A 20,842-nucleotide genomic window follows, 5' to 3' on the forward strand; every position below is an offset into this window, starting at 1 on the left:
CTTCGTCTTCTCTTGAGTATTCGTCTCTCTCCCACACTCAACATCCTTCTCCACCATTACCACACTCTGGTGCTCCCCCGGCCTCCCCTGCTCGACTGCTTGACCGAACACGTCCACGCCCATACCAAGGATCACCCCCCCGATGGCCACCCTGGTCTTTTTGGTCTTTTTCGCCGTCTCTCGCACTTGCAGGGATGCTCCTGACCATCAGGTACGTGCTACTGCGACTCCCGCCGCCTGGGAACAGAGGGCGTGTACATACACTACGCACTACCACCAGAGGCACGGAGTACGGATATCTACGCAGTATGTGCAGTGAGGTGGGAAAGTGGCTGCTTTTGCTGGCTGGCGTCTGCCACACATTGCACGCATTTCCCACCTTCTCCTCAATTGCACTCGCTCTCTCTCTGTCGCCGCTCTGTTCTGCAGCCCATCGCTGACCCTGGTCCTAGTCTTAGTCCTTCGCTCGTCTCTTTTTGCTGGGGGCGTGGCACGGCACCGTGGGTGTGTGTGCTGGGACAAAAACCAAACCAGCCAGACCAGACCAGACCAGACCAACCCGAACTGAGAGGTGCCTGGTACCGGTAGCTTTTCTTCCCTCGTTCCCTGTCTCTTCTTGCTGGGAGCGGCGGTGGTGTTGCACACAACCACCACTGGCACTCACCACACACCACACACACCTGGCTACCGCGCCTCCCCCCCAGTCTCCCACGCTCTGCTGAGGTACTTTGTACTGGGCGCGGACTGCGGTGCTCGGAACTCGCTCGCCATTCAAAACCACTCCGTTCCCTCCGGAGCCGCCCACCAGCTTGTTCTCTCTCCAAATCTTTGTGTGCTCCAAACACCAAAGTCCAACATCCTCAACATCCACGGCACAAAAAAGTCGTCTCAAGAGATAGTCAACTTTCCGTTGCTCTTCTTGCATCTTTCCTGGCACACGACACTTGCATCCCGAAGCAAGAGCAGGAACAGAATTCCAACACAGACAGACCCAACCCCATCCTGTCCAAGAACGAGACATCCCAACCGAAAAAAAAGAGAGTCAACGGCATAACTCTGTCACGACCCAAGGCACGGAAGGAAAGGATTGACCCCCATAGTTTTGCACCTATTCGGCTGGTCTCCTTAACCCTCTACCTCTTTTCGATCAGTCAAGCTCGACCCAGAACCTGACCGACCATACGATCCCCACGAACGTCGCAAGCCACCGTGCAGGGACGTCTCATCGCCTCGCCTGAGCCTCCCATCGGCCCCTTCTTCCTTTCGAGACACTCGAGTCCCCGTCCTTCCCCAGCTCGTCATTGCATTCCACTTGCTTCGACGACATCTCCACGGGACCCTCCTCCCCAGCTACCGACATTCCTCCTCACCAAACATACGACGGAAGTTTCTTGCCCTGTTGCTGGAACATTGCCAGAGCAGAAAACCCGACAGTCGCCCGCCTTCCTTGACTCGACCTTTCTCTCCCTCCATGTAAGTGGTCAACTGCGACTCCTACACAAAAACGTAATACAGCTGTAAAAAAAAAAAAAAAAAAAATACATCACCACCTTCGTCATCATTGCTTATCGCTTTCCCTTTTTTTTTTTTTCTCATTGCCATATCACTTTCTCAGCCTTGCCTCTTTCCTTCATCCTGTTCTTGATCCCTAATCGTGGGAATTGCGTTTCCCACAGCCACCAACGCTACAGCCATTAGCTTCTTTTTCTTTCCTAGATTTTTCCCACTCTCTCTACCTCGTTTTCTTCCCTTATTCTTACCAGTTCAGTCATCGGAATAGATGCACCACAACCAATTTCCTTACCCGACTAAATAATCCTAAAGTCTCCCATGGCCGCGACAGAGCTGACGGGAACCTTCCAATAACACAGAAATCCTAATTTCCTACCGGCGTCTCTTCGCTCATCCTCGGCCGCTCCTCCTCTCACCTTAATTCTTCGCTGAATTGATACCTATTTGCTTTCCGCCACTATCCTCGAGCCGCCACACTTACGCCGTGCCGGGCGCACGAAACCAACTTTCTCACCATACACCCTCATCCACCACATTCTCCGTACACAACCGCGGGAATGCCTTACACACCACCCTCCCACCACCGATCGCCAGCAAGCTCAGCACCGTCATCGCCCGACGTGAGCAGACGTTCCTCCTTCCAGTCCAGCCCCAGACCTTCACTACCAAGGTCAGCATCATACCTCACCAAGCACAGGAGAACGCCGGCAGCGGCAGCAGGTGGTCCCACAACAAATGGCAACTCAGACCAACCTACACCACCAGGAACGTCGGACGATTTGAAGGGCATGGCCACCAACAGCAGCAGTGTGAGGCAATCACCGCCGCCATTGACAGACGAGCGAGGCATGCCCAAGGGCGCCATCATCTCACCACCCGACTCGGGAAGCGAAGAGGAGGACGTCGCAGAGCGCGGAAGGCAGATTGACAATCTTAAGGAGCTTCAGGACATCATCAGCCAAATACCCGTTAAGAGGGAAGCCTCCCCGACCAGTTCCAAGCTCGACCAACCCGCATTATCTCTCATCACCAAGGAAGACCTCCCCAAGGAAGGTTTGCCTACCAGCTTTAGTACCAGCGCCCTGGACGCCCTCGCTCAGACGGTCGCCCGCCGCGTCAACCATGTGAGATCCAGTACCGAGCCCAGAATAGTAATGGAGTCGGCTTCCATCACTGGCTCAGAATCCGATTCGGACGGTAACAACTTCGAGAACAAGCCGCCAATGGTACGCAAGAAGTCTGGAGAGCTCGTCAGACCCGCACTCCGCCCCGCCTCTGCTCGCAGGCGGCCATCCAGCATGCCTGGCACCCCGACCTTTTCCAAGGCCGTTCATTTCGACTCACACCTCGAACATGTCCGCCATTTCCTTCAGGTTGATCGGCCGCTCGCTGTCAGTGCCGGATCCTCGCCGGTCGATGCCTACGACAGTGATACCGAGTACCCCTTCCCTGGAGAAGAACGCCAGAACGCTCGCACTCCACCGTTCGAGTGGGAGATCGTCACGGCAAACCACCCCGCCGATACCCCCATCCGCAAGTCCCTGCCTGTCCGCCTCGAGAGAGTCTGGTTGTCACCCGACCAAAAGAACTTGTTGGGCTCTGTTGCAGTTGCCAACCTAGCATTCCAGAAATACGTTACGTGCAGATTCACTCTGGACTACTGGAAGACAACCTCGGAGGTCGGTGCCGAATACTCACATGAGGTTCGCGCTCAGGACGACCACGTCGCTCAGGACCGATTCACGTTCAGCATCAAGCTCTCCGACCTGGCTAACCTCGAGACGAAGACGCTATTCTTCTGCATCAAGTACAACGTCAATGGCCAGGAGTACTGGGACAACAACAACAACGGCACCAACTTCCAGGTCGACTTCCGCAAGAAGCATTTGCCCCAGAACGGCAAGCGAGGCCTGCAGGGCGCTGCTGGCCGCCCGGCGCTCCCCCGTAGCAACCGCCGCTCGAGCCCTTCGTCGGCGCCTCGGCCTAAATCCATGCCTGTCGGCTTCGACGATTTCGGCAACCAGTCCAAGCTGAACTTTGACCAGCCCATCCACGAGTACTTGGGCGAGTCAGGCCCGACTGCTGGACTTCGCCTCAAGATCAACAAGTCTACCGGCAACCTGGCTAGCGATAACCTCTCGAGTCGACTGACTGCCCCCAGTGGACAAGCCTTCTCCAACCGCTACGACTTTGGTGCCTCCCTCACCGCTGCTGTCCAGGCTGCAAAGGACACTATTGGCAAGGACCGCAACCAGGATGGTCTCTATATGAAGAGCCATCGCAAGATTCACGTTCCTGCGCAACAGCCCCAGCAGGCGAAGCCGGCCCCTGCCGTTACCGCTCCCCCTGTTTCAAAGCCGGTTGTGAAGCAGCCTACCGTCCCTGGCACCGACTCTCCCAACCCTTCTCTTGCCTCGTCATCATACGAGGAATTGGTCAACAAATACTGCTTTGTACGTACTTCCGGTCAACAATCATCCATGTCCGACCCTTTCATCATCGACCCTCACCGATCGCCCACTCTCAGCCCAAAAAGCATGTACTGACCTTGGCTATCAACAGTTCGGCTCCAAGCAGTCCAGTCCTCAGATTAAGGATGGCACGTTGAGAAACGGCAAGTTCGACGGAGCTGACGATGTTTTCGCGACCCGTGGATCCAACAGCACCAGCTCGAGCTCCAACGGCAGCCCCAGCATGGCTCACCAAGCGCAACACGCCGGACCCGCACAACACCACGCCTTCCACCTCCGCGACTCCAACCCTTACTTTCAGCACCTAGGGTCTTACGGTGCATCACCAGCCTCATCTCCACTCAGTCAACCTTTGCAAAGCGAACGACCCGCAAACCAACGTCCGAGTCAGGCTACCACCCCAGCAATAATGAGGTCCGCTTCCCCCTCGACCTCGGTGGGTGGCTTCCCTTTCGCCGGTACGTCGCCAAATGAATTTCCGTACGCCCAGCAACTGCAGGAGCGCTTTCCATTCAATACCGAGACTCATGCGGCAACAGCAATTAGGGGTTAACGGCGCCGCTCACTCCACCATGTAATCGCGATCGTCTCTGCGGTCTCGTCATTTGACTTTTCTCGATTGTGTTTTTGGACGAAAAATTATTTCATCTTATCTTTCGGACACTGGCGTTCAATGGCATTCGACGCCAAAAGGCCAGGGACGGCCATGGTATCGCGGGGAGGCGTTCAAAGAGTCATTCACAATCCATGGCCCTCCATTCGATTTCGCGACTTCCCGAGCATACGAAGGGCATTCGGGGGCCATTGGGAAAACAAACAAAACAGCCTTGCTTTCTTGGTCTTTCATTCGTTGCCCATTCTTGATGAGCTCAACGCAGCGTCGAGGGTTCGAGTCTCCTTTTCGGATGGGTACTCAGGATCGATCTGCATACAAGGAGTTCCTTTAATGCATAATTCGCTCGCACCTTCACTCTTGACCTTCAACAGCGGCTGTCATTGCGCTTCGAATTATCTTGTCATTTGTATTTTGCTCCTTGTCGAGCTTTCTTTCCGCGCACGGTAGAGGATCCAGGACCACCAGCACACGACATTAGGGGTCTTAGAGGGATACTGGCCATCGAATACTTGCTTTATTGGATTGGGATGATACCAGATGACATGAGATTGTCTCTGTCCGCCTCAGGCGGATGATATCAAGGGTGTGCACCGGATCCCGGACCTGTTCAACTACCCCAGTACGCTGCGTGGTATTGACGGGCCTATCGAGGAGATTCGGTAGCGGTTGGGTTTGGAACGGACAAAAGTTGAGGAACCGAGTCTTGAGATTGATTGAAGCATCGGCTCGTTCGTGACACAATAGGTACCGGTTCATACAATGGGCGTTGGGAACATGGACGCAGTCACTTAGCAGAAGCGTTCGGCCATTTGGCTTGATTAGTTAGGGTAGCATGGGAAGACAAAATAACCTGCCATTGCTCACACATTATTATTCTCTGTCATGTCGCTGCTATACTAACTCAGTCTTGCGTTCCAATTCATATTAGTGATGCTCTCAACACCCCGCCACATACCCCGGACGCACCTTCACCGCCGGAGCGACACCTTACCCCTTATCAACGTCTTACCTGCCATTGACAATCATCATTTTCAAGTTCTCAACCTCACGACCCATACCATGCGACTGCGACCGCGACCGCGAACGCATGATGATAGTGGCCTTTTAATACTGACCACGATCAAGTGATTCATTCTCCAAGTTCTTGTCGGTGCTTCATTTCCTTTCGCGGTTTCAGGCAGGGTCGTCGTTTTCGCTTTCGGATTTGGGGGCAGAGTTGTACGAGATGAGTGGGGTCGCTCGTGTTGCATGATCTGGGGGCGCCCATCGTGAAGGAGGATTCGGTCCCGATGTGTGTGAACCCTGCTCCCGGGGTTGCCAAGGGACGGGATGTTTTCTTGTACATGGCTTACGGGAGAGTGGCGGATGCGAGCAGGATGGGTTGGCGATGATGAGTAGTTGATGGGATATTGGTAGTCTGAAGCATAAGTTCGCTTTCACGATCGCTCGGAAATAGTCCCTCTCGAGGACGAATGCGGACTGTTGGACTCAGGGCCGCCTGGGTCGAAACACAGGGTAGAATGCAGTAGCTTTGAAATAAAACATGCTTGAAGATCTAAAAACACGCTTGCTATGTCGGACTGGAAGGACAGTTCTGCGAACTGCGGATCGCAATATCCAAGAAGGAGAAACATGCTTGTGGGCTGGCAGTCAGAGTACGTAGACAGAAAGATGTGGTGCCTTGCTAATGAAGACGACATTCAGGAATGAAGATACAGTGCCACTAGAGACATCTGTATTAGCAGTCTCAACGACCTCATCGTCGGCATACGGGTGGCTATACACTCGAGGGGGGGATCATGGTAGTATCTCTTATCAACAGGACACCCGTGGCTTGCTTAGCCGCATAGAATTGCAAAATAGTAACGGGGTTGGCACTCTTAAGCCATCTAACACGCCCGGACTTAACTTGCTAAAGGGTTCTCGATAGGTTTTGAAGATCGATTGTTTTAATCTTTGCGGCTCTTCTGTGTTCGTCTTTGGTGGCCGCCGGGTTGCGTAGTCTATGGATCCGAGTTCACAGCATCAAAGTTATCGCAACCAGTGGTATTGTAATACAATATGCAACACTGTTCTACGGTGCGCCATAAATCCTCCTTCTAAAGTGATTTTACATCCTTCCCTCAACCCCTTTTTTCCATCTTACTGCTCAGTCATACCAGGAGGGCACCCGCCAGTGTAGTGTTCACATTCCGCAACCCAATCACTACCGTAGCTCGAGGCGCAATTCGCTTGGGTGATGGGCGTGCCCATAATACACTATAGGTGTCAGCATTGCAAAGGTACTCATAAACACTTGTTGGAACCTCTTACCGCCTGGACGTTGGTCGTCTTGTTCACGCAGTATTTATGGCCAGAGCCGGGCTGGCAGAAGTGATAGGCAGCGTGTAGATCGGGGACGCTCTTCTTTTAACAGCTGCACATCCAGGCTGAAACACTCAGAGGAGCGCTGAGATGCGAAGTCAGATATCACTCAAGCAACAAGGTGAGGACATCTTACAGGTACAAAAATGCAAGAATCGCAGCGGCCTTCATTGTGAAATGAGATGGACGAGTAGGACTGTACAATGGGGTTGAACGATGAGGATGACGGGGTTCTATACAGATGGTCTAGAAAACTTGGCGTCTTCCATTTTATAACCTGTTTGCTATGTATTCTGACAACCCACTTAGTCGTGATAGGTAACCTCGACTGACTTGTCGAGACTGGAAATGTGCGTTGCCGAGACAAAAGGTCTGTCCCTCCCTGTCTGGCTCTTTGCCTCTGGGCTATTATTGCACTAGTCAAATTGAACTAGGTTATCGTAGTTGCCTTTTCGACTTTAGGCGTCCGTCATCCAGCTTTTCATGCTGAGGCTCAGAAGCATCCCACATAGTGCCGGAAGTATCCCACCGGATGCTATCAAATGCCAAAAGCTTGGTTTCTTAGAGCGGAATCAGTCAACCCAATGATCATGCAGTTCTGTCCTAATTTGGTAATTCTAAGAGTTCTTCAATCCATGCTGTAGAGTTTTGAAAAAAGATGTCAATACGGAGAGAGTGCCTGCTGACGTCTCGGCGGACCCGACGAGGCGGCACCTTGATATATTAAACAACAATTGAGTTCTTGCAGTTAACAGCCGTGAGAAACGACACACTCTTATCTCGTGTATAGACTCAGAGAGTTTACCCAAAGCAGTAAATAGTACCATAGTAGAACCCCAAAGTGGCAAGATCTCCGGCATCTTCGTTATCGTACTTACTTACGTAGGGCGGCCACCTGTCAGAGGCGCCTTGGTGCCATGATGGTAACTCGGCTCAATGGGCATTCTTCTAGAAGACCCACAAGCCGGCGGAAAAGTCTTGTCCAAAGCTTGTTTTATAAGCTTGGTCCCTAGACAAGCACTTTGTGATCTCAATTTGCTAAGAGTCGCCGGTGAGTGCGAAGGCTCCTCGGCAGACCCCCTACCCTAGGCCACCTGCGTGTTGGAGATGGCCAACTTTCACAGATTGGCAATTCTTCCAATATGGCCAAACGACAGCAAAGTGGGAGGCCGAAGCCTGGGCGCACTGCCGGTCAAGCTTCACGCTACTCAATATTTGCCTGCGGTGATAATATAGCGGCGAGTGTTCAGACGCGGAAGATATCTGGAGATACAAGGGACGGAGACAATTCAGATGGTCAGTGCCTAAGCACTTTTGTAAAAGCCTCACTTTCTGATTCCACTTTGCGCTCTTGGCCATTCGCGGCAGTGTCTCCCGGCCTTGGGGATGGGCTCGATACTGACTATAGGACAACTATTTAAAGTCCGCTGCTGATCTCCCAGAAGTTCTCGCCAATTCCAGACTCATACCTCGTCAGATATTCATTCTCTAACTTTTACTCTCGCTCAATCCCTTCCCAGATTATTCACTCTTTCAAATCTTACAATGCGTCTCACGGGTGCTCTCACTCTGCTGTTGGCCGTTGCCACAGCCTCTCCTGTTGCAGTCGCCGACGTTGGGTCCAAGGACGTAAAGAAGATCAACGGTCAGTATATCTGATATGACATGTTACCGCAATCTTCGCGGTAAAACATCAAAGAGAGTCCCTGCTAACGTAATGTAATAATAGGTCTCCCTGTTGTTAGCGTCGAGGCTCTACAGTCCATCGAGGCTCGCGATGCCCTCATCGCCAAAGGTAAAGTAGGAATCATCATGATTAAGATTGCTGTAAGCTGACTACGCGAGACGTTATTGCTGCAGGCAAGGCCGATGCTCCCGTGGAGAACTCTCTCCAAGCCAGAGGTACGCATCCTATCCTCATTACCTAGGAAGCCATATTAACATGCTTCTCAGTCTGGCCTGCCTCTCACCAGAGCGACCACTTCAGGGCCGGAAACAGTTGGGCCAACAGAGTCAAGACTCGCATCATCGTCAGCGGAGTTCACCTGGTAGTCACTGCTTGGTTCAACGACATCCATACTATGTTTGTGCAATTTGAGCCGGATTTTCCCAGTGGTGCGTTCACACACTGTCGTGATGGCTTTAACCATCCATGGCCTTACCGCACGTTATATAACCTCGGTTATATAATTACTCAGGCCTACTTCGCTCGTACCCTCTATATTAAAACGAGCTTTATACTCATTTTTTATTTTTAATAAATAACCGTTCTTTTTATATATATTAATATCCCTATAATAATTCTATAATAATTATAAACCTAGCTCTAATTTAAACCTCTATACTTTTATTAAAAAGTTATTTCTTAAGGACTATAGTTTACTAAATCCTTTTTTATAATATTATATAACCCCTATTACGTTCGTTAACTTTATTTTTAAATAAATTAATATTTTTTAAAAAAACTACTAATATTCTTAAGTAAAAGCTTAATTATTAACGATATTTACCTAAATAGTACTTTATTTTATAAGTTAAGGCCTAGTTAAAAGACGTTTAAGACTTACTAAACCTAAATAACCTTATTTCCTTATTAAATCCGTTACTCTTTACTAAGTCTATTTTTTTACTTAAAAAGTATATTAAAATATAAAATACTACTTAAAAATAAGTATATAAAACGGCCTTAACTAAGTATTAATAAAAACTTAAGGAGTTTATTTAATAATAAACTAAATAGTTAAGAAGCGAGGCTATAGTTAAACCTTTTATTATAATCGAACCCTTAAGTAAAAATAATTAAATTAAATAACTAGTCGCTTTAATAAAACTAAAGGCCGTAATAATAAATTAAGTACGTTTTATTAAAAAATACGCCTTTTTTATTTAGTAAACTATATTTAAAATAATCTCTTATTTATAAAAAAAGCGATTCTATAAATTAATAAATCGCTAGATCTCCCTTATAATTATTTAAGAAATTTAAAAAAATATAAAAAAAGAGCTTATTAATTTTTAAACTACTCCTTTTGTACTATAATCCGGGTTCTTAAGTAAAAGTACGTACTAAATAACTCTAGTTTATTTATAATTATAAAAAAGGAATTTAATATAGTTATAAATAGGGCGAACTTTAGTATTAGCTTATTAATTTAAATTAAAAACTTCTTTTTAACTTATTATTAAGCTACGTAGCTTAAGCTACCCGAAGTCTAGGGTATTTTTATTTTAAAAACCTTTTTTTATATAATTATATATTATTTTATTCTAAACTAGTTTAATTAAGAGCTTATTAAAATTATTAAATTAAAGCGAAAAAGGGAAGCGATTTTTAATATAGGGTATTATACCGAGATTTTTAATAACTTTTTATATAAAGAAGTAGTATATAATAAAAATTATAAACGAACCCCTATAATATTTATAATATTAATAAGTCGCTTAAATTCCCCTAAGTAAAATAAAATAACTTTTAACTCGTTTATTAACTACCCTTATAAAGGGACCTATTATTAAAAATTAATAAACTATATAAAAATAGAACTTATTTTAATAAATAAGACGAAATTAAAATATATTTAGCTAAGTAATAATAAAGCTTAGAAAATAATTTCTTATTTAAACTAAGAAAAGTATACCGACTTCTATACTAACCTTATTTAAAAGGGCTAGATTTATATAAAACCCACTTTTAAATAAAATAATATTAATTAAAGTCGCTTTAAAAAGACGACTAAAACCGGTAAACTAAGTAATAAGAAAAACTCTAAGGGAACTTATTTTTTAAATATTATAATTATAATTATTAATATTAATTTATTCCCTAAGCTAAGTACGGAAGGGAATAGGGATAGTAATTTTATTATTTTTTTTATCCCCTTTATTAACTTATATTTTGTTTCAAAAAATATAATTATAAATAACTACGGTATTATTTACTTTATTAATAACTAATTACTTCTAAAGCTAGATTTTATTTAATAAAATAATAGCTTAAAGAACATAGATTTTAAAACGGCCTCTTATTTTATTATTATTAAGGGAACGAGGATTATATATAATATTTTTATAAAACTAAAGGGGCTTAAAATAGAGTACTTTACTTTTTATAATATCGGTTTTATTAAGAACTTTTATATAAACGTTATATTAAAAACTCTTTTTTAAAAGATTAGTATTTAGTACTTAGGTTTTAACTATACTTTTTAGTTTAGTAGTAAATCTAAAAACGTTATTATTAAGTAGCTCGAGAGAAAGGTTAATTTAGTTTTTTTAAAATATAAGCCTTATTTATCTTATTTTTTACTTAGAAATTAGTCTTTATTTATTAATATAATTTTAGTATATAGTGCTTAATACTTACGTTTTTTATATTAGTTAAAGAACGATAAATTAGATATAGCCTAGTTTTAGTACTTTAAATTTAAATATTTTATATTAATAATATTTAAAAAGCTCGTTCTAGCTACTCGGGGGGTAAGGATTAAAGGACTAAGCCGTTTAAAATACTAATACTATATAACTACTTATATAAAATAAGTTATTTTATAACGTATTTTAAAATAAAAAGTAACCTAACTTTATTATAAGATTTTATAGGACCTCTTTAATTACTTACTAGCTTATAAACGAAATAAGTAGTTAATATTAATTAAAAATAAGTATTTAAATAGGATCTTCGTCTTTTTATAAATTACGAAAACTTATAATATAATATTTAAAATCTTATACTTTTTTAAATAATAAGTACGTATATGAAAAAATATAGCCGTTTATAAAATTTAATAAGACGTAAAACGTATAATAATTATAATTAATAATAAAACTCGTTTCTAAATATAAGTATAAGAACTAAGAATAAACTTAAAAATTATTCTTTTATATATAAAAAAACCGAATAAAAGAGGGGAACGAGCTAGTTAAGAAATTATTAATAAAGCGATTAATATAATATTAATAACTAACTTATTAAACGAACTCTAAGTAGAAGTTATATTAGCCGTAGCTTATTTATATAATATTAACCCTAAGTAACGTACTAACTAGTTATTATTAATTTAAATTAAAAAAGTTTAGTTCGCTTATTATTTTAAGTAGTAATAATTAATAAATATACTAAAGCTCGCTTATAATTTACGTTTTTATTAAGGATAAATATATATATATAGCTATAAAGCATACTTTTTTAAAAAAGATTATAAAAAAAGAATTAATAAGAGACGTTTTAAAATAGAATAGAGGGAATATATTAAGTACTTTATAAATTATATACTAAATACTTATAACTTATATAAGATCTAAATCCCCTCGTTTTTAGAAATTATTATTATTTAAAATATAATATTTAATAAAATAGCTTTTTATTTAAAAAATAATATTAAAACCGTAATTTATTTATTTAAATTAAGGGCCGTAGTAAATAAGATCTAATAGCCGTTTATAATAATTAAACCTAAGCTTTAATTATTTAAAATTATAAACGAAACAAAGGCCGTATTAATTAATAATAAAAAATAATTATTACTATTTATACTTATTTTATAAAAAATAAATAAGGCTATAAAAAAGCCTAGTTCGTTTTTGAATAAATAAAGTAGGTAATTATTTATTCTGAAAATAACCCTAAACTTTAAAAATTTAGAATTAAATACGAACTTTATTTAACTAACTAAGGTTATAAATAAGGCTATAAAAAAGTTAATCTTTTTATTAAAAAGATCGAAAACGTAATATATATATAAATAGAAATAGAGATTTCTTAGAGCTTTTATAAAGAGGATCCTTTTACTTAACTAAACTTTAATAAACCCCTTTAATAAGTAAGCTTATATTAAAAAATAAGAGTAATAAACGACCTAATTAATAACTTTAATATAATTAGTATATATAGTTAAAAAGAGGACGGGTATACTAAATAAAGCTAGAAGTTAAAAAACTAATTATTAAAAGTATTTATTTGAAACTTAAGTTAATAAGAGCGACTCGGGTAGTATTTTTTTTATACTTAAGTAAAAAGAGACTAAGACTCTTTTTTTAATACGTATATACTTAATTAATAAAAAGTAGTTAATAAAGTAACTTAGGGATATCGGACGTTATATTATTATATTTATATTATAATTAATAAAACGAAATACGTTTTACTAACTACGGTTTAATTTAATTAAATTTATATAAATTAATTAATTACTTTTTTAAAAAAGTAAAAGGATATTTTTAAAATACTAAAATTTTTAAAAAGTTAATTTATAAAAGTAATACGGTTAGAAATTTAAAAACTAAAAAAAATAAATACTTAGAAAGTAGTTAATAAGGCGTCGGTTATTTTTAAACTAATACCTTTTAAATAGGTATTTAATTATAAACTTAATAATAATAATTACTTCGATTATTATAAAGCGAGAATTTATATTAGGGAGGACTTTTCAAAATAATACTTTTTAAAAAAAAATATATATAATAACGCTAGTTATTAAAACGTTTAGGGTAGCTATAGCTATTATTACTTAATTTAATTTAGAAATTTATTAATATAATATTATAAACGCTTTTTTAAACGTAATTAAAAAGCTAAGTAACCCCCTTATTATTTATGAGTTTTTAAATAACTTTTATAAACTAGGAATATATATTAAACTCGAGCAGGCCTTATATAGTACTTATAACGCTTTATTATTATAATATAAAGAGCTAGTATTAATTTTTAAAAGTTTAGGTCTCTTATTTATAAGCAAGGACCCGTACTTATTTTAAGATTTTATTAAAAAAGTCCTAGTCCTTTTTTATATAAATAATATTCTCGTTTTTTATTATAAAAACTACGTTTACGAGGCTAGTTAAGTAACTAAGGGATTTAAAAAGAAATATAAAATAAAAAACTAGGGGCTAATTTCGTAATATTTTAAAATAAGGGTCGTTCGTAATTAACTAAATAAAAAGATCTACTTAGTTTATAATTAATATTTTAAGAGGGTAATTAAAAGTTCGATTTTATTAACTTTACTATTTTTATAACCCCGTTATTAATAGTCCTAATTAAAAAAAACTTAAGAATTATATTTTTAAATAAAACTAAGTTTTTTTAAAAAAAGGTCGGATTAATATTATATATAGTAATTATAATTCGGCTTAACGTTATTTTTATATATACTTTACTTTTTTAGTTCTTAATGAACCCGTTTTATTAGTATTATTTTATTATAAATTAAGTTATATAATACTTTTTTTATATATAATACTTAGTAATATACTTTAAAATCTTAAAAAGTAGTTGAGTATTATTAATTATAAGTAATACTTTATTTATAAATAACAAAGAGACTTAAGGATCTTTATAAGGTTTTATAATTTCTTTTTTTAATAACCTCGTTTAATAAAAAGTAGCTTATTAAAATATAATAACTATATTAATTATAAAGGCCGAATTACTAAGCTTAGAATATATAGTTAAAAAGATACTCGCTCTTAAACACTTTTTTAAAAATACTTTATTTAAACTTAGTAATATATAAAAAGTATATTATGATAATTATTAAATAATTAAACTTATAATAAAAAAAGGGGAACGTATTTTAATTTACTTATACTACGTTAATATTTAAAATATATAGTTATAATAAAAGTATTCGAGAGGCTTATTCTAAGTAGTTTATATATTAATAAATAAAATATTAATTAATAATCTTATAAAAACCCTTTTTAGAGCGAAGTTCGAGTACTTTATATTATTTTTAAATATAAAAAATATATAAGAAATAATTATACTAAACGAGAGAACGTTTAAAAAGTAATAAAACGGCCCGGGGGGCCCGGTTTTTAATTAAAGAACGTAGCTTATAGTTAAAAAATATAAAGTCGTTTTAGTAACCTTATTAAATTACTTAAAAAGAGGCTATTTATTTAAAAAAATAAGTACGTATTTATTTAAAAAAGACTTAAATACGGGCTATATATTTAAAAGGATATATAAACTAATAAGAGTATTAATTTTAATTTAAATATTATTTATTTTTATAAATAAAGTAGTTAATACTATTACGTCCTTAATAAGTTTTTTTAATAACGCTTTTAATATAAAGAGAGCGCTTATAAACGCCTCTCTTATTAAAGCCTCGTTTATATAAACCCCCTTATTTTTATTTTTATTTAAAAAACCGTTATACTTAAGGGCCTTATATAACGCTATTATTACGTAAATTAGGGTTTATATATTAAGTTATAAATAATAAATAGAACGAGGATAGCTTAGAATATATTTTATAAAATATAAGTAGTTTTATATTAATAACTAGAGTTATTACTAACTTTTTTATTACTTCTTATTTAAAATATAAGAACTTTATACTTAAGAACCGTATATACCCTTTAAAAATAGGGGTATAACCCGATTTTTTATAAGTTTAATAACGTTAATATTTATTATTAATATACAAACTTAAAAAATACGTACTATTTAAATAATTATTAACGGCGCTTTTAATATATCCGAGGTATTTATAACCGGATGGGAGAGGTAAAAGTACTAGCTTATATTAAATTTTAATATTAAAAATAGTATTAAGAGGGTCTATTATTAAAAATTAATTCCGTAAATAATAATAGTTAAAAAAATATTATATATATAATTCATTATTTTATACTTTTTAAAAAAAGATAAGGGAGGGGGCTATAAACTTATTTTACTTTTTTAATTTTTTTAAAAAAAAGGTTTTTTTATTTATTTAAAAAGAAATAAGGGAGGGGGCTATAAACCTTTTTTATTTATATTATCTTTTTAAAAAACGAGGACGTCTTTTTGATTTTTAAAAAGGAGCAAGGGAGGGGGTTATAAACCCTCTTTATTTTTATTACTTTTTTAAGTAACTCACTCGTTTAGCTATAAAGCTACTACTTATTTAATAAAATAATTAAATTAATATTAAATAAATAAGGCTATATTATAATTAAAATATAAAATAAAAAAATATTATTTATTTATTTTAAGCTCGTAAGGGGGGCTAGGGGAGCTACTACTTTTTTTTAAAACTATAGCCTCGTATTTATATTTTTTAACTTCCCGCGCTATAATAATATAAATATAGTTTTTAATTAATCGTTTTAATAATATTTAAATAAAAACGATATTATTAATAAAAATCCTTTTTTAATAATATATACGTATAAGAACATAAGTATAAAAATAAAAAGTAAAAGTATATATATATAATAATAATATAAATATAAATTAAAAAAAAAAGTCGGTACTATAAGTAATAATAAAAAATTTATATATTTATTATTCTTAACCCGTAAGTCGATTATTTAATTAATAAAAAGCCGTCCCTTAGTTATACTTTTTATTAATAATATAGCCTCGAGATTATTTATAATAACGAATATAAAGGTTAATTTATAGCTAATTTACCCCTTATTTATAACTTTATATATAAACCGATTTATTTTATAATTCTTTTTATAAATAGATTCTTATATAATAATATTTAGTTTTCCGCTTTTAGTAAACCTTTTTATAATAATATAAGTAGTTAAGCACGCTTTTTCTAAATATATATTTATTTAGGGGGGTATATTATAATAGTTTTAACTATTTATAGCCTTATTATACGTTATATAACTTTAGTTATATAATTACTAAGGCCTACTTCGCTCGTACCCTCTATATTAAAGCGAGCTTCGTACTTATTTCCTATTTTTAATAAATAACCGTTCTCTTTATATACGTCGATGCCCCTATAGTAACTCTATAATATATACTTAATGAAGTCTAATTTTAAAGAGCCGGAACTGACAAGCAGCAAAGCTCCCAACTTCTTGATGGCTGGTCTTAAGGATCTCGCTACTAGCTTTCTCTAATAGCCTTGGAGAATTGCCTGGGATAGCATCTACAGCCTCACTACTAGGGGAGGTGAGACCTTGCAGTTCGATAACCAGTTTGTCATGTGGTGGAAGTGAGCCCATCTCCAGGATATTAACACTTGACCGGGCCGAAGCATCAATGCGTTTCATTCGTCCCTCTCGTAGGAGGCATCGGTTGTGGTTTTATATGCACTATCGGGCCGGCGATGAAGATGCAGATAATGTTTGTCGTTTGGCCTTGGAAGTGGAATGGTATGTGCTAGAATATGCTGCTTCTGTACTTGCTTTTTTCCTTCTCCCTGCTTAGCCACCCGTAGGAGGTATTCGGCACTGGTTGTTCCAAGGGTCGGATTGACCTCAGTCCCTCCTTCACGAGAAACAGAACTTCCGGATGTTCATTGCCAGCTCAAGTCTTTCCTTATCAATCACAACATTTATGCAGCCATAGAATAAGACGCATCGCTACTCAAATTCTGTCAATAACTACGAAAAGAACTAGGGAAAACGGGTCTAAGTCTAGGAAATTTGAGAGTTCTGACCGTTAACGCAGCGATTCTCCTCTTGCCCACTGCTCATCAGTATGCCCACGCACTGCCTTTAGGTACTTGTTGAAAGCAGTAGAAGTCTTGATAACTTGGCTGAGATGTTCCCAGCCCAATCGTTCCTTGCGATGCTTTGCAAGTTGTCGCGCAGTGAGCAGCGCATTCCGGATTTGTCTCCCGTTCATATCTTCTTTAGCCAACTGTTCAAGCCTACTTTCTAGTTCCGGCATGTTGGCATCTTCATCAGCTGACTCTTCAATCATGTCGAAGAAATTCTGCCAAATTGTCTTGCGTGACATCGTGGTCAAATTGTCGTAGTGAATCGCCACCTGGATGCGAGATTTGAATGCCTCGTCAAAGGTTCCAACGCGATTGGACGTTAAGATGAGGATGCCCTCGTAATATTCAAGGAGCCGTAAGAAAACTAGGGAAAGTGAGTTATGTAACCAACTACCGGCTTCGGGAGGTCAAACTTACCCGATACCAGACTGTTTCGCTGCAGGTCTGCCATGGTTCTCTCTTCCAAGAAGACGTCTGCTTCATCCAGCAAAAGCACTGTCCAAACGTTAGTTTCCATCAAAATTGTGCTACAAAGGTTGCCTCAAGTTGATAGGAACAAACCGCAGTCCCAGGTCTTCCCCAAGTACATCACCGTCTCAAGATATTTCTCCACATCACGCGCCTCAGTACCTATATCTCCGCAGGTGACTCGGTATAACGGCTTCTCTGCGATTTCGGCAACGCTGCAAAGAGTATCAGCTCATCCATCATGATGGGTACCCAATCTATTGTAGCTTACCTTTCTGCCGTCAATGTCTTGCCAGTTCCTGGACTGCCATGAAGTAGTATAATGAGCCCGTTGCCCTTCCCAGTGATGATGTCGTCCATTTTCTTTGCCGAAGTCTGAACGTCAACGAGTGCATGGATCATTTCCTTCGTCTTGACGTCCAACACGAGACGATCAAACGCCTTGTAGTTCCAATTGACTCCATGAGTATTCTCGACATACAGGTTGACTAAAAGAAGACAGCGTCAGCCTCGTTTCAACGTAGTTTATATCCGTTCGGCGGTCCTGACCCCATTTCTTCTTTTGGAGATTAAAGCCTTGCACAGTAGCTGGCAGTAGCATTTCAGTTTTTGGTGGTAAGTCCTCTCGGCGATTTACCCTCATGGGCCACGGATCATACTTAGGCGGTGGCTCGGATGACGAGGACATCGAATGGCCATGCATCATTTGATACGTGGCCGTGTCTACCATAAACCTTGCAGAGGCCTATCAGCAGGTTAGAGTATTTCTTAGAGACAATATAACGACGCTGATTCGCTAACGTATTGATGTCTTGAAGCCTTGTCCCATCCTGTGTAGCAAATGTACACTTGGCCTCTCATGCTCCAAAACTTATTTCCTCGTTGGGTCAATGTTTTGATGTCTTCTTCTCTAGCGAACTCGATTGGGTGGACGACAAGGTCGCAGATATTCATCTTCTCCTCGGGTACAAAGCCAATGCGCCCGGATTTTGGGACTCGATGTAAGTCATTCCCATTGTAGTGCCAACTCCAGCCGTGGAGGGAAATCTCTTCTTGCGCCATCATGCTGTAATCTTCCAACACAAAGGCAACTTGTGGCTCTCCCTTTTTCTTGATAAGAAGCATTTGGTTCGGTTTGAACAACTTGTGGATGTGGTAAGCGTTTATCTGTCCCTGGAGAAACATCTCCTCAGCCTCCGTGTATTCAGCCTCGTAGCTTTCCTTGAGGAACTTCATCAGAGGCAAGATAACCTCTTGATATGTTTCGGTCTCTGCGAGTGCGGCAAGTTTCTTCCTATGATGGAACAAAAATAGATACGGGGCTTCCATTTCTGTAGCAAAGTCGTCCTGCTCGCTTTTACGGTAAACTTGAAACTTCGCAACTTGCTTCAAGGCTTTCTGGAGGACGGGTGACACAACTTTAAGTCTCTCCAGTCTTCCCGAGGGAAGACCAATATAGTTCCGTATTCTGTGTCTTTGGGTATCGGCCCTCTGATCTTGAGCGCAGCGGTGCTCCTTAATGACAATGAAGCAGAGCGATGGCCGTTTGTTTAACCATGTGTCGAGATTGATGATTTCTTTTTGAGCCTCAAGCCATCCATTATCACCAGGAAACCTGATCTTTCGAGTCACTGGTTCATCTTCATACAGGGTGCCGTCGTGGTCATGAAATCTGGCTGTACAGAAAACTCGATGAACAGTCTGAAACCTGGGAGGCGGGCCAACAGCTACTTTTTCGTCTTGTGAGTCACTATCAGAATCACTACCGGAGCTGTCGGCAGCACGGAACCGCAGTTGTCTCTCCAACATCTGCATTGTGTCGAGAAGGTATGATACGAAGGTAGAGACCTCTTGACTTTGATCCGGCACGTCAATGCCGAGATGCTTATCTGTCATCGAAGCGAGAGTTTCAGCAAGGCTGACATCTTGGTCGGATTTTTTTCTTCTTCAAGGGTCCGAGAATCAACCACCGTTCCATTATCGTTGCTGTGGAGACTTGTATCGACTCTCGTGTGCTCTCTACTCTCCACATTTGTTTCCTTTGAGATTGCGGCAGAAGATCTCGTCCGTTGAGCTGGTAGCTTCCTCCGCCATTTTGAGTTCTTCGATGCTTTGGAATTTGGATAACGGGGACCTAATCTAAAATTTGGACGCAGAGGACGGTCTGGAGGCGGAAAAAGTTGAGGATGGATCGTCGGCGATGGTATCCAGTTGATAGGTGATGCTGATGGTGGTGGCGGGGGACGAAGTAAGTCTCTAGAACTATTGAGTTCCAGGTCTGAAGCTTTTGTGAGCAATTTAACGGTCAAGCGAAAGAATCAACGTAACTTACTTCCGGAGTTCAAGTGATCCTTAAGGTGCGATAAGATTCCGCGTTCTTGCTTGGCTTGACTCAAAGTATCGTCCCGTGAAATGGTAGAGCTGATGAACAGACTTGTGACATCATGCCCTTGCTCCTGTGATTCGTCACTTAATACATCACTTTCAGAATCCGAGTGGTAAACCTCTGCTCTGGTCGAGTCTCCGTTGGTAGCGGCCCCTTTCGGCTGGTCTTGGCTGGACCCCCCATCCGGAGGAGCACTTGATAAAACTGGCTGAGATGACATGGCTCACGTGTGATGCCTGGACCATAAAGCTCAACAGACAGAACACGAAAACCCGAAAAGCATCGGAAGAGCTTGAAATATAGGATTGCGCAGCTCAAAGTCAGCTCTTATTTCCGTGAGGAGAGTCAGAACAGCGGATTGCCGCCCATATCCGCATGTATAGCAATCGATCAGGCAGTCCATCAGGCAGTCCATCAGGCAGTCCATCAGGCTGGCAGGCACCTTCCCCTCACCGAGACACACGGGACTTTGCATGATGACTGCGTCGATTTACGTGACGCAGACAAGGGCGAGAACGAATTACTTTCCCTGTTTCGCTTACTCAATGAGATCTTGTTAGGGTACACT

At 39.7% G+C, this 20,842-nt stretch overlaps 4 protein-coding genes across 4 annotated transcripts; 2 read left to right on the forward strand and 2 right to left on the reverse strand.

Annotated features, from left to right (window-relative positions):
* Positions 1–2,069: 2,069 nt before the first annotated feature.
* CLUP02_04470 (uncharacterized protein) lies at positions 2,070–4,536 on the forward strand (the record flags this gene model as incomplete). Its single annotated transcript, XM_049283482.1, has 2 exons — positions 2,070–3,965; positions 4,075–4,536. The coding sequence occupies 2 exons, from the start codon at positions 2,070–2,072 to the stop codon at positions 4,534–4,536; spliced, it is 2,358 nt and encodes a 785-aa protein (XP_049140625.1).
* A 117-nt stretch (positions 4,537–4,653) lies between these two features.
* CLUP02_04471 (uncharacterized protein) lies at positions 4,654–8,322 on the reverse strand (the record flags this gene model as incomplete). Its single annotated transcript, XM_049283483.1, has 18 exons — positions 4,654–4,895; positions 4,949–4,973; positions 5,095–5,386; positions 5,464–5,490; positions 5,609–5,664; positions 5,715–6,016; positions 6,080–6,200; positions 6,259–6,376; positions 6,746–6,858; positions 6,913–6,963; positions 7,022–7,048; positions 7,100–7,196; positions 7,297–7,368; positions 7,421–7,523; positions 7,859–7,911; positions 7,985–8,001; positions 8,080–8,226; positions 8,293–8,322. The coding sequence occupies 18 exons, from the start codon at positions 8,320–8,322 to the stop codon at positions 4,654–4,656; spliced, it is 1,893 nt and encodes a 630-aa protein (XP_049140626.1).
* Positions 8,323–8,508: 186 nt separating this feature from the next.
* Positions 8,509–9,221, forward strand: CLUP02_04472 (uncharacterized protein; the record flags this gene model as incomplete). The annotated part of the gene is made up of 4 exons (XM_049283484.1): positions 8,509–8,608; positions 8,693–8,758; positions 8,809–8,865; positions 8,917–9,221. 4 exons carry the CDS (start codon positions 8,509–8,511, stop codon positions 9,219–9,221), a joined length of 528 nt encoding a protein of 175 aa, XP_049140627.1.
* Positions 9,222–16,964: 7,743 nt separating this feature from the next.
* CLUP02_04473 (uncharacterized protein) lies at positions 16,965–20,749 on the reverse strand (the record flags this gene model as incomplete). Its single annotated transcript, XM_049283485.1, has 11 exons — positions 16,965–17,148; positions 17,204–17,280; positions 17,411–17,784; positions 17,838–17,915; positions 17,982–18,103; positions 18,160–18,376; positions 18,438–18,633; positions 18,690–19,743; positions 19,812–20,166; positions 20,221–20,482; positions 20,534–20,749. The coding sequence occupies 11 exons, from the start codon at positions 20,747–20,749 to the stop codon at positions 16,965–16,967; spliced, it is 3,135 nt and encodes a 1,044-aa protein (XP_049140628.1).
* Between the last annotated feature and the right edge of the window lie 93 nt (positions 20,750–20,842).

This window comes from Colletotrichum lupini, chromosome 2 (assembly GCF_023278565.1).
Source record: "Colletotrichum lupini chromosome 2, complete sequence".
Lineage (NCBI taxonomy): Eukaryota > Fungi > Ascomycota > Sordariomycetes > Glomerellales > Glomerellaceae > Colletotrichum > Colletotrichum lupini.